The sequence below is a fragment of the Pleurodeles waltl genome, chromosome 8 (genome assembly GCF_031143425.1).
Source record: "Pleurodeles waltl isolate 20211129_DDA chromosome 8, aPleWal1.hap1.20221129, whole genome shotgun sequence".
NCBI lineage: Eukaryota > Metazoa > Chordata > Amphibia > Caudata > Salamandridae > Pleurodeles > Pleurodeles waltl.
Genome location: NC_090447.1, coordinates 65,358,188 through 65,371,962, shown reverse-complemented (window position 1 = coordinate 65,371,962; position 13,775 = coordinate 65,358,188). Strand labels below are relative to the sequence as shown.

The 13,775-nt window shown below is 50.6% G+C and overlaps 1 protein-coding gene and 1 pseudogene across 1 annotated transcript; both read left to right on the top strand.

Annotated features, from left to right (window-relative positions):
* LOC138249464 (olfactory receptor 52K1-like) overlaps positions 1-12,457 on the top strand; it is a 79,669-nt pseudogene extending 67,212 nt beyond the window's left edge.
* A 190-nt stretch (positions 12,458-12,647) lies between these two features.
* On the top strand, positions 12,648-13,598 carry LOC138249463 (olfactory receptor 52K1-like). The gene has a single exon (XM_069203422.1). The coding sequence runs from the start codon at positions 12,648-12,650 to the stop codon at positions 13,596-13,598; it is 951 nt and encodes a 316-aa protein (XP_069059523.1).
* The last annotated feature ends 177 nt before the right edge of the window (positions 13,599-13,775 follow it).

The window sequence follows — 13,775 nt, the reverse complement described above, 5'->3', positions numbered from 1 at the left end:
AAAGGTGACTTCAAAGACTAAAATGGGTATAAAAAGGGCACCCAAACTTACAAACTTTAGAAACACTTCTGGAACCAAGAGGAACCTCTGCCTGGAGAAGAGCTGATCGCTGAGGAACAAGTGCTGCCCTGCCTGTGACTGTGCTTTGTGGAGCTTTCCTGCAGTGCTGCTTCTGCCTGAGCAAGAGGGCAAAGACTGGACTTTGTGTGCCTTCCATCTTGAAGAAGAAATCTCCAAGGGCTTGATGTAGAGCTTGCCTCCTGTTGTTGAAGTCTCAGGGATAGCAAAGACTTCTTCCTGCCAGCACCTGGAGTCTCTGGAGAGACCCCTACTCTGCTCTGTGGTGCCCTTCCAGTTCCTGGGACCCTGAAAGGAGAGGCTGGCAGCCTAAGGACAAAAATACACGCACCGAGCACCGTGCGGAGAAAAGATCGACGCGAACCCGATCGCGGCTGAGAAAACGACGCGACGCCGGCTCCGCAGCTGAGAAACGACGCCGCAGGAAACGCGACCGGAGAATCGACGCCCGGAGCAGGAGAAACGACGCGCAGCATCGCTGACGAAGGCTGAGAGATCGCAACCAGCGCCGCGGGACTTTCGGACCGTCGCGTGGCTGGCTTTTTCGACGCGCCTCGCCGTGCCGAGCTGTTTTCGACGCATATACCCGTGCAGGGTTATTTTCGACGCACACCGCCCGTGCGGGGTTATTTTTGCCGCAAACCAGGTACATTTTCACGCTAGCAGCGCTAGTGTGTTGTTACAACTACCTAAAGACTCTTTTTATTTTAAACCTTTAAAAAATCATAACTTGACTTGTGTATGTTGGATTTTTGTCGTTTTGGTCTTGTTTTGTCTAGATAAATATTTCCTATTTTTCTAAACTGGTGTTGTGTCATTTTGTAGTGTTTTCATTAAGTTACTGTGTGTGTTGGTACAAATACTTTACGCCCAGCACTCTGAGGTTAAGCCTACTGCTCTGCCAAGCTACCAAGGGGGTAAGCAGGGGTTAGCTGAGGGTGATTCTCTTTTATCCTAACTAGAGTGAGGGTCCTTGCTTGAACAGGGGGTAACCTGACTGTCAACCAAAGACCCCATTTCTAACAGGTCCCATCAATGGCACCTATGATGTTGGGGATATGTCCCTGGGCATAGAAATCACCTTTCACTGTAGGCAAATCCTCCACCTGAGGGAAAACGATGTAGCTCTGCATATGTTTCAGAAGGGCAGAAAACACTCTGGACAATACGTTGGAAAACATAGGCTGGGACATCCCTGATGCCATGGCCACAGTTGTTTGAAAAGAGCCACTTGCAAGGAAATGGAGCACTGACAGCACCTGCACTTGAGGGGGGATTCCTGTGGGATGGCGGATTGCTGACATCAGGTCTGGCTCCAACTGGGTACACAGTTCCTGGATTGTGGCACGGTCAAGCCTGTAGGTGATTATCAAATGTCGCTTCTCCATTGTCGACAGGTCCACCAATGGTCGGTACACCGGAGGATGCCGCCATCTCCTCACATGTCCCAGTGGACGGTGCCTATGAAGGACAACAGCGAGCACAGAGTCAAACAACTCAGAGGTACGTACCCACAGTTTACACAGAACACCATCCATACACAAAAGGTGGCCTGTATGTGTGTTGAGTCTAGGCCTAGGTATGTGTGTTGCACTTGAAAATGAAGCCATGTGGGCCCCTGAAATGACGGCTGCCTGACCTCTAAAGTGGGACAATGGGATGTGAGGTAACTGCGCTGGCGTTGTACAACGTCGCGGTAGGCGGTCGAAGATCGCGGCGCAATGCTGCATTGGTTAACATTGGACCCTATGGGTCCCAGGAGCCAATGACGATGTACGCCGGCGGTGACGGTACGCACCGCCGCGGATGTGACCGCTTTTTTCTATCTGTTCAATCACTCGATACCTGATCTTCGACAGGAGAGGACCTACACTGCAATTGCTGCTGTGACCTCGGTCTGGAAGAGACAATGGCTTGTGCGTCTGGGGAAAGGGCCCCTGCCTTCACATCGGAGGAGTTGGAGAAACTCGTGGATGGGGCCCTCCCCCAGTACAACTTAGTCTACGGTCCTCCAGACAAACAGGTAAGTACCCAGGGAGCATGTTGTATGGGCTATGCCTGTGTGGAGAGGGATGGATGTGAGAAGGAAGAGGGCAGAGTGCTGCGTGCATGAAAGACGTTGAATGCATGTGCCACATGGCAAGGGTAGGGATGGGGGCCAATCACTTTGATGATGCAGTTGGTAATGACTTCTCTTCTTCCCCTGTACATTTCATGTAGGTCAGCGCCCACCAGAAGAAAGTTATTTGGCGTGCCATCGCCAAGGACGTCCGGACCCTGGGGGTCTACCACAGACGGAGCACCCACTGCCGGAAAAGATGGGAGGACATTCGCCGCTGGAGCAAGAAGACGGCGGAGGCTCAGAGGGGGATGGCCTCCCAACATTGGAGGGGTGCCCGTCGCACAATGACCCCCCTGAGGGTTAAGATCCTGGCAGTGGCCTACCCGGAGTTGGATGGGCACTTGAGGGCATCACAGCAGACACAATGTGGTGAGTACACTCTCATTCTGCTGACTTTGCGCGCAGTGGAGTTGTCTGGGGGGGGAGGAGGGATGTGGGTTTCCCTAGGCCAGGGCGAGTTCCGTAAGCAAGGCCCCTCCGTAAGGCAGGCCATGTGGCACCCCAGCCCACCTCTGTAGAGTGCCAAGTACAGCTATTCATGCCCCTGTGTCATCTATGTGTGCAGATGTTGTACATAGCCTTGTAGGCCATTTCCCAGAAATTGAACAGTGGAGCCCAAGAGCGCGGCGTAGTGCAGGGGGCTTCTGTGTCTATCGTGTCCGCCAACGGTAGCGGTAATCCATGCACCCAACATGTCTTTCTTCTGTCGTCTCCCCCCTTTTTGTGGTCTCCCTGTTCTTGTGTGCATTAGCATCATCAGGCGGAGGAGCAGTGGCACCGGAGCACGAGGGAGCTGCATCCCACATGGCCCTGGAGGGCAAGACTACGGACTCGGAATTCACCAGTGTGACGGAGGGCGAGGGGAGCTCCACGGCGGGAACAGGAGCTGACACCAGTGACACGGACTCGTCCTCTGATGGGAGCTCCCTTGTGGCAACATCTGTGCCCCCCGCATCTACAGGTACAGCCGCCACCCCCTCTACCAGCACCGCCCTCCCAGCAGCCCCTCAGCCTTCGCCCTGTGCCCGCTCACCCAGGAGGGTGGGCATCACCTTCACCCCAGGCACCTCAGGCCCTGCCCCAGTCACCCCTGCTGCCCTCAGTGAGGAGGCCATTGGCCTCCTCAGGTCCTTCACTATTGGGCAGTCTACCATTTTGAATGCCATCCAGGGTGTAGAAAGGCAGTTGCAACAAACAAATGCATTCCTGGAGGGCATTCATTCTGCTCAGGCAGCCCTTCAGCGAGCTTTTCAGACTCTGGCCTCAGCACTGATGGCAGCCATTGTCCCCGTCTCTAGCCTTCCCCCTCCAACTTCCTCCACCCAGACACAATCCCCTGTACCTCTGCCTATCCCAAGCACACCATCAGACCAGCCTGCACACACCTCAACACACAAGGGAAGCTCAGGCAAACATTAGCACCACACATCCCACAGGCACTCACGCAAGCAACACACACATGCAGACAAACCAACATCCACTGCCTTCACTGTGTCCCCCTCCTCATTGTCTCCCTCCTCCCTCCCAGTCTCGTCTACACTCACACCTGCATGCACTACCTCTACAGCCACTACGTCCCTCACCAGCATACCCCCAGCACACCCCGCTCACGTGCAGTCACCACCCCCACTGCCATTCAAACGTCCCCTGTGTCCTCTCCCAGGGTGTCTGTGAGCCCCCTCCCAAGATACACAAATGCAGGCACACACCCACCCAACAGCCATCCACCTCACGACAGCCTCCAGCGCATGCACCTTCACCCAAAGTCAATACATCACAGTTACACCCCCCAATCCCCCCAGAAGAAAATGAAGTGTAACCATCGGAATATATTAAAAACAAGTAGGCAGAAATATATATATACACCATGTACAAAAGAAATACCAGGCATAGTAGTCCAGGTACTGCACAAAGAAAGTCCGTGGAACACTGGGACCACACGGTATGGGCGAGCCCCACACAAGATCCCCGACCATGACAGAGAGAACACTGCAGGGGCATCAGAGAGCAACAAAACAGGCACGTCAGGAGGAGGGAAAGGGGGGGCACCTCAGCCGCTTGAGTGCACAACATCAAATCCATGAGGGGGCCACATTCCCACTGTTCAATCCTGGGGAGTGCAAAGCCACAGTCTCTCAAGTCTCACAAGTGGGTGGGTTGCCCACTGTTCAATCCTGGGGAGTGCAAAGCCACAGTCTCTCAAGTCTCACAAGTGGAGGAGTTGCCCACTGTTCAATCCTGGGGAGTGCAAAGCCACAGTCTCTCAAGTCTCTCAAGTGGGTGGTTTGCCCACTGCTTGGTCCTGGGGGGTGCAAGGCCACATTCTCCAAAATGGATGCCTTTCTCCACTGGTTCTGGAGGGGGCTTTGTGCCCAGAGTGCTTCATCCTGCCAAGGACTGGGGTAGTGGATGCTGTTCTCCAGTGGTTCTGGAGGGGGCATTGTGTCCCGTGATGCAGCACCTGGGGTGTGGCAGTTCCCATTCCCTCACCTGGGTGTCTGAACTACGAGATTTCTAGGGAACAGGTAGCATGATACTCCATGGAGGCAGAGCCACACTCCACCCTGCGGCGACTTAGCCTGCAAACTCCTGGTAGTGCCAGTGCTGGTTGTGGTGCCTCATGTAGTGTGTGCCGGGTCCAGGACGTCTCCTGCAGCCTCGGACCTCTGCCCACTGGGGATGCTGCTAATGTCCGCTGTGGTGGCAGTGGCTGGGCATGTCGCGGGGCAGGTGGCAGTGGCTGCAGCGGTATCTGCGGCGGAGATGCTGCCGGTGGTGCAGGTGTCTTCACTTGTGGCGGGAGACACCAAGCCGTCTCCTGCAGTCTCGAAAGGCTGCCCACTGGGGATGATGCTGTTGACTGTAGTAGAGACAGCAGACGTGCAGGTGGCGGTGTAGGTGGCGGTTGTTGCGGCGGTGCCCACCGCCGTACAGGTTGCTGGTTTGTCTTGCAGAAGGGGTGACACCAGTCCCTCACCCGGAGGCTCCGTGCCTTGAGCTGACTTCCCTTTGCCCTTGGGTCCCTTCCCCACCTTGGAAGTCGCTGCTGGGACCTTGGCACTGTCCTCTTTGGTTCTGGAAGAGGCCTTGCTGGGGGGTTGGTGCAGCTTTTCTCTTTGGCATGCAGGCCCCTTCTTTACCTTGGCGGGTGGCGGAATAGGGTGGTCCTTGGCCTCACTAGGTAGCACACTGTGTGTTGATTAGTGTGCATGCTAGTCTGATGATGTGCTTGGGATAGGCTGAGGTAGAGGGGATTGGGTCGGGGTAGTGGAGGTTGGAAGGGGGAGGCTGGACACAGGGACAATGGCTGGCATCAGTGCTGAGGCCAGAGCCTGAAATGCTCTCTGTTGGGCCGCCACGCCAGAATGAATGCCCTCCAGGTATGCATTTGTTTGTTGCAAATGCCTCTCGACACCCTGGATGGCATTCAGTGTGGTTGACCTCCCAACAGTGAGGAATCTCAGGAGGTCAATAGCCTCCTCATTGCGGGCAGCAGGGTTGACTGGGGCAGGGCCTGAGGTGCCCTGGGCAAAGGAGATGCCCACCCTCCTAGGTGAGCGGGCACAGGAAACACGCTGAGGGGCTGCTGGGAGGGCAGTGCTGGTAGGGGGGGTGGCGGCTGTACCTGTTGTTGGGGTGGGTACAGAGGGGCCCACCACCGCAAGGAAGCTCCCATCAGAGGAGGAGTCGCTGTCGCTGGTGTCCCCTCCTGTCCCCGTCGTGGAGCTCCCCTCGGCCTCCGTCCCAGTGGTGCCTTCAGACTCCATACATTCACCCTCCTGGGCCATGTGTGTTGCAGCTCCCTCCTGCTCCGGTGCCACTGCTCCTGCGCCAGATGATGCTAATGCACACAAGGACAGGGTGACAAAACAAAAAGGGGGGGAGACAGAGGATACACATGGTCAATGCCAGCAACAACACCACAGTTGACGGACACAACACACAGGGAGCAGCCCTATGCACTAGCCCATGTACTAACAATTATTAGGAAAATCACCTGCCCATGGGTGATGATGCCTAAGCCCATTTGCTGCACATCTGGAACCCACAGGAGCCTGACTAGGTGTAGATGGCCACTACCACTATTGGGGTTGGAGTGCCACAGAGCCTGCCTAACAAGGGACCTACGCTAGCAGGTTCGCCCCGGCCTAGGGGAACCCACAGCCCTCTTCCCCCACCCAGACACCTCCTAAAGTGCGCAGAGCCTGCTGAATGAGACTGTACTCACCCCCTTGTGGCTGCTGTGATGCCCTCAAGCGCCCATCCAACTCTGAATATGCCACCGCCAGGATCCAGAACATCAGGGTGGTCATGGTGTGATGGGCACCCCTTCCAGGTTGGGAGGCCATCCCCAGGTGGGCCTCTGCCATCTTCTTGGTCCAGTGGCGCAGGTCCTCCCATCTCTTGCGGCATTGGGTGCTACGTCTCTGATAGACCCCCAGGGTCTGCACTTCCTTGGCAATGGCACACCGAATACCCTTCTTCTGGTGGGCGCTGACCTACAGGAAAGGTAAAGTAAGAATGGATTTTACTCCCCGTCGGGTTATTCTTACTCATTGGCCCCAACTTGCCACCCATTCCCTGAAACACATACACTGACCATCTTCACATGCAGGGCACAGCCCCGCCCCCCCATGTATCTTCCATCCATGCCACTCCATACATTAATGTCCCATCCACCATGCACACTGTGTACTCACCTGTTTGTCTGGAGGACCGTAGAGTAGAGTGTACTGGGGAGGACCCCATCCACCAGGTTGTCCAACTCCTCCGCGGTGAAGGGCTGGGCCCTTTCCCCAGACACTGTAGCCATTGTCGCTTCCAGACTCAGGTCACAGCAGCACTTGCAGTGTAGGTCCTCTCCTGTTGAAGGTCAGGTATCAAGTGAGTGAAGAGATAGAAAATGACGGTCACGTCCGCAGCGGTGAGTACCGTCACTGCCAGCGTACATCGTCATTGGCTCCTGGAACCCATAGGGCCCAATGATAACCAATGCTAAATTGCGCAGCGGTCTTCGACGCCTACCGCGCCACTGCACAACGCTAGCGCAGTTACCTCATTTCCCCTTGTTCCTCCTTACAGGTCAGGCAGCTGCCATTTCAGGGGGGCACATGGCAGGGCACATGGCAGGGCACCTAACTGCGTCACAGAACTTGTGGGCAGGAATACGGACAGACAGCGCCACACACCGATTAAATCACAATAGTGCAAAACACCCTTGTGCAACCTATGTGGTATATGACCCTCTGCTCACCTTTCTCCTCCTAGGGCACATCCGCTGGGGCAGATGATGAGATGGCGTCATCTTCCAGTGTACAGACCCCTGGTGGACCTGTCGACAATGGAAGACAGACACATCATTATCACCTACAGACTTGATCGAGCCACAATGTGCCTCATTGTAGGAATGCTACTATGAGGCACATGGGTGTACAAGGAGGATTATAGAGCGCACTTTCAGCCTCCTGAACGCCAGGTTCCCTGTGCCTCCATCTGACAGGTGGCTCCCTATACTACTCACCGAAGAAGGCATGCCAGATCATTGTGGCATGCTGTATGTTGCACAACCTGGCTTTGCGACACCAGGTGCCTTTTCTGCAGGAGGATGGGACTGATCTTGGTCTTGTGGCAGCTGTGGAGCCTGTGGACAGTGAAGAAGAGGAGGCAGAAGCAGAAGATATTGACAACCGAAACAACATCATCATGCAATACTTCCAGTGAGGCACAGGTAAGAGACTGGCACTGCTCCTCTCATATCAGACTGCTGTGGGACATTGCATGATTCTGCCTTTTTACCTCTGTGCATGGACCCTGACAATTAACTTTGGCTTTCCTTTTCACAGATCTGGGTACCATATTCTGCCTTCTGCTATATTTACTGCTGCCCAACAACTGTCATACATTGGCATGTGCAAATGAACATTGGCATTGATATTTGTCAGAGAGGTTGTAATAACACATTTGTGAAAGTACAGACTGACTCCAGATTGTTTTGTGATTCAAGGGTGTTAATTTAAGTGCTAATCAGTGGAGGGTGATGTGCAATGGGCTCGGGTGATTGTGGAGGAATGTCCATGGTAGAGTCCAGTCTGTTTGTATCACAGGTGCATTGTCCAAGGGGGCATAGGAAGTGGAGCAATGGCAGTTCAAGGTGGTCAGGGTGACATAGTGTGTGTCAGGACGGTGACAATCAGGAGAGCCTTATTTCCTGGCAGGGGTCTTGGCAATGTTCTCTGTCTTGTGCCTGGATCGCAGGGACCATTTGTGGGGTGGTCTCCTTCTGCAAGGGGTGGGGTGCTGGTGGCCTGTTGTTCCTGTGGCGGGACCTCCTGTCCACTAGAGCCGGCGGACGTGGAGGGCTGTTCATCGTTCGGGCTAGTGTCAGGGGCCCGTTGGTGTGCCACTGTCTCCCTTATGGTGTTGGTCATGTCTGCCAGCCCCCCTGCAATGGTGACCAGGGTGGTGTTAATGGCCTTCAAGTCCTCCCTGATCCCCAGGTACTGTTCCTCCTGCAGCCACTGGGTCTCCTGAAACTTGGTCAGTACCGTGCCCATGGTCTCCTGGGAATGGTGGTATGCTCCCATGATGTTGGAGAGTGCCTCGTGGAGAGTGGGTTCCCTGGGCCTGTCCTCCCCCTGTCGCACAGCAGTCCTCCCAGCTTCCCTGTTGTCCTGTGCCTCTGTCCCCTGAACCATGTGCCCACTGCCACTGACCCAAGGTCCCTGATCGTCCTGTGTTTGTGGGTTTGCCTGGGGCCCCTGTAGTGGTGGACACACTCCTGATTGACGTGTCCTGGGGACAGTGGCATGGGCCCGCTGGGTGGGTGCTGTGGTGGTGTTTCCTGAGGAGAGAGGTTCAGTGGTGGTTTGGGACTGTGGCAGGGTAACCGACTGTCCCGAAGTCCCTAATGGGCCGGGCTGGTCATCTTGATCCATGCGTGCAGAGCTGCTGTTGTCACTGTAGGCCTCTTCTGTGGGGGGACTGGATATGCCTGGCACCTCCTGTCCGGTGACATTGGGTAGGGGTCCTGTTGGGGTGTAAATGCATAGTTATTGTATCTGTGTGTGCCATCCTGTGCAATTTGTGAGTTTCCCTCTACTCCTGTGCTTGCATTATTGCCTTGGCCCTCGTGTGAGTGGTGATTTTGTGGCCTGGGTGAGTCTCTCTACTGGACATGCTTTGGTGATGGGTGTCCATGCAGGTCTGTGATGGGTGTCCATGCATTGGTGTTACATGCAGGGCTTGGTATTGGGATGTGTGGGTTGTGCTAGTGGGGTATCTGTGAGGTGTTGGGGTGATGGGTGTGAGGGAAGGGGTAGGAGTTTGTGCTGGCATGCAGGAAGGGTAAAGTAGTAAAGATTTGCCTTACCAGAGTCCAGTCCTCCTGCTACTCCTGCGAGGCCCTCAGGATGCATTATCTCCAAGACTTACTCCTCCCATGTTGTTAGTTGTGGGGGAGGAGGTGGGGGCCCATTGCCAGTCCTCTGTACGCCTACCTGGTGTCTGGATAATACGGAACGCACCTTCCCCCGTGGGCCGTTCCACCTCTTCCTGATGTCATCCCGTGCTCTTGGATGCTGTCCCACTGCGTTGACCCTGTCGACAATTCTCCGCCATAGCTCCATCTTCCTTGCAATGGATGTGTGCTGGGCCTGTGATCCGAATAGCTGTGGCTCTACCCAGAGGATTTCCTCCACCATGACCCTGAGCTCCTTCTCAGAAAACCTGGGGTGTCTTTGAGGTGCCATAATGTGGAGTGGGTGATGTGTGAGGTGATGTTTTTTGTGCTGTGTGATGTGTTGTGTTGGGGTGTGTTCTTTGAGGTACGTGGATGTTGTATGAGTGATGGTGTTGTGTGCCTGTGGATGCTGGTGTTGTTTATGCTATTCTCTCTCTCTCTGCTTCTTCCAAAAATGTCTTTGTAAGGGGTTGTGGGTAATGTGGGTGTGTGTTTTCTAGTGGTGTGGGTGTGTGGGTGTAGTGTGTGTATGTGTATCAGGTGTGTGTATTTTGAATTGTCCAATGTGGTTGTGTTTTGTAAATGTGTGTGTATTTTGAGCGCAGCGGTGTGTACCGCCAATGGTTTACCGCAGTTGAGTGACCGCCACATAGATTCGTGGGTCGTGATACTGTGGGCGTATTCCTGTTGGCGTGATGGTGTAGGTTTTACTATCGCCAGTTTATCACTGACCTTTGGTGTGGGTGTCTGTATTGTATCGGATTACGAGATGTGGGTTCTAATACCTGTAGAGCATTTCCGCCGAACCCGCGGTATTTTGGCAGCCGTCAGCACGGTGGGAAGCAGGATTTACCACCAGGGCTGTAATGAGGACCATAATGCCAAAACATACTCAAAGCCGATCATGTAATCAGAAGCGAAATTAGTACACCAGATGTCTGTTAAATATTGGTTCACAACTATACAATGACTGAGATAATATTTGGTTGCAACCTTTGGAGGTTTTCACCAGATGAATCATTGTAACATTTGCACAACAAATGTTAATTGTGGGATTAAATGCATTTCAGATTTCTGGGTTTAAATTTTTGAGTGATCAAGTAAGTTATAGTATATTGGCAGCACCATGGTTCCCGTCCATAAGAGGGTTATGGAACACATGCATGCAAAAAAAATCTATTGATACTGAGAATAGTGTAGTAAGATCTTTTGTGGAATTACATGGAAAAAGTGAGTTTTTTAAAACATTTTTTGTTATTGACAGGGCCTCTCCCAGCATACAAGGAGGGGACCGGAAGAAGATTCTCTGTAAGATGAAATTCAAAATATAACTGAAGTTTAAACAAATGTTAGGGGTGGTGAAGTATATTGATATATATTATAACAGAATAATACAATAAAAAGTAAACTAAACATTAAATTAAAAAATAAATATGCATAAAAGTGTTAAATAACATTTATTTAAAATGGTATGCTGTAACTGACATTTCCACCTAACTATAACTATAACGTCCCTTTAACCTTTGGCTATTTCACTGAATTTCTAAGATCTTTTTTCATGGAAAGTAAGATATTACTAACATACCTAAGTATAATGTCACTTTAACTCTAGGCTTTTTCAATGAATTTCTAGTTTTTTTTTAGAAATGAAAATAATTTGTTTATTGTCATACGTAACACCAACCCTACACCTTGCACATTAATCAACCCTGAGTCCAACCCCTCAGAGGATGGTAAGCCCACGTAGAGTAACTTACTTACTTGTTTACTTACTTGCTGGGAATGCATCAAAATGCTATGCCTCCCTAGGGGAGGCAAAACGGGGAGAAACATCTTTATTATTCCTTGTTTGTATTTTTACTAAGTGTGCTGCATCTGTAGCACACTTAGAAAGAAGAGGAATCCTCTAAGGATTGGGTTTTCCAGAAAGGTCAACCTTTTTGCACAAAAGCAATCCTGCCTACAACACAGGCACCCTTGCACCACTGCACAAGGATACCTGTGTTGGCATTAGGCAGTAGATTGTGGGTCGGACAGGCAGAGAGCAGGACTGTCCCACGTATGGGTAAACATGGTCCATTCCGGCCCACTCCCTTTAACACAGAGCAGCAAGTTGTCTTGCTGCATTGCGTTGCATGAAATATTGATAAAACAGCCCTATTCGTTTATTATGAGTAAAGATCGAGGGCCTAAAAGGGAATCATTTAAGAAAAAGTATTTAGAGATCATTTTCTTAAATTGTCTAGCATAACAATGACAGTGGAGACTAACTCACAACCAAACACTGTATATAATTAACAAAAAGAAGTAATTCTGAAGAAAAGGCACAAACAAACATTGGATAACTCCTTATTATCAATATATTTGATTTAGGGATACAAATCATACAATTCCACACATACATTACCTTGTATGTCAGATCAAGTTCCATGCCTGAATGATGAGAACAAAGATTAATGTCTATAAAGTCCATTCTGATTGATATCATTGTTTTTACACCATCAGAGAGCAAACAATAAAATGGTGAAGATCCAGTAGATCGTCGTGAAAGGAGCTGGACTTGGCATCGACATTTCGATCTCCACTGTTCCTAGTCCACAAGACCATCCTCAGGACAACCAACATAAATTGGAAATACAAAGCTGACCCATCATGAATTTATAGAAATAGCAAAGATAGCTCACTCAGTAAAAGGTATGATCTATGTTGTCTATAGCCTTAATGAATCAATCATCAAGTTGAAGAATCACCAAATACTAATTGGGAGAAAAAAATCTGAATGGAGCTTTAGTGAATAAATCAACATGAAAGACATCTCACTGGTATGGATCCTATTAGGTTGTCCTTTTTCCATGACTACCTAAGTATTTAACAGCATCCTAGTCATAGATAAGTCTGTAAATGTACTAATTGTATTTTTCTGATTCATTTTAATACGAAACATTACTTTTGGAAATCAACCAAAACAAAGGATTTCTGCAGGGGATCATGGCAGACACCAACATCAGCATCGTAAGACCTTCCATGTTTATTCTTATGGGTATACCAGGCCTTGAAGAGTTCTACCCCTGGATTGCCATTCCTTTCTGCTCAGTATACACTATTGCACTTGTGGGAAATATCACCCTACTCTACATTATTAAAGTAGAGCGCAGCCTCCATGAGCCCATGTACTTCTTCCTCTGCATGCTGTCCATCATTGATCTGGTTCTGGCCACATCTACCATACCAAAGATGCTGGGCATCCTTTGGTTCAACTCAAAAGAAATTTATTTTGATGCCTGTCTTATCCAGATGTTCTTTCTCCATTCCTTCGCCATCATGGAGTCGTCAGTGCTTTTGGCCATGGCCTTTGACCGCTATATTGCCATATGCAATCCGTTGAGATACACATCAATTCTTACCAACCTTCTTATTTGTAAAATAGGTCTAGCTGTTATAATTAGACCTGTGGCCTTTATATCTCCTCTTCCATTTCTTCTCAAGAAGATGCCTTTCTGCAGATCCAACCTTATCCACCATGCGTACTGTGAACACATGGCTGTGGTAAAGCTAGCCTGTGCTGACACTACTTTCAATAACATCTATGGCATGACTCTAGTCTCTCTTATAGTTGGTTTGGACTTGTTGTTCATCATTCTGTCCTACATTATGATCCTTCGGGCTGTCTTCAGCCTGGCATCTAGGGAAGAACGCATGCTAGCGATTGGCACTTGTGCTGCACATATTGGTGCTATTTTAACGTTTTATGTACCAGTGTCACTTACATCTGTAGTACACAGGTTTGGTCACAATGTACCTCTTCATATTCACATATTGCTGGCTAACTGTTATCTTATGGGACCATCCATGGTCAATCCAATCATTTATGGGGTCAAAACAAAGCAGATACGGATATGTGTGCTGAAGTTGTTCCATTGCAATAGGAAGTTTTGCTAGCACCTGCTTCTATTGATATGCTGCTATGAGACCCACATCTGAAATGTACATAGTTGATGCTGAAAAATCATACCTATGAGAAAGAGAGTAACTCCTAGTTTTTTGGCAGACATGTCAGAATCTCATTGCAATTGTCTATTAATAAAAACAATTGTCCTGTATCCTCTTGCTGACATG

Coding starts and splice junctions, on each gene's coding strand:
- LOC138249463 (XM_069203422.1), top strand. CDS start 12,648: ATGGCAGACACCAACATCAGCATCGTAAGACCTTCCATGTTTATTCTT.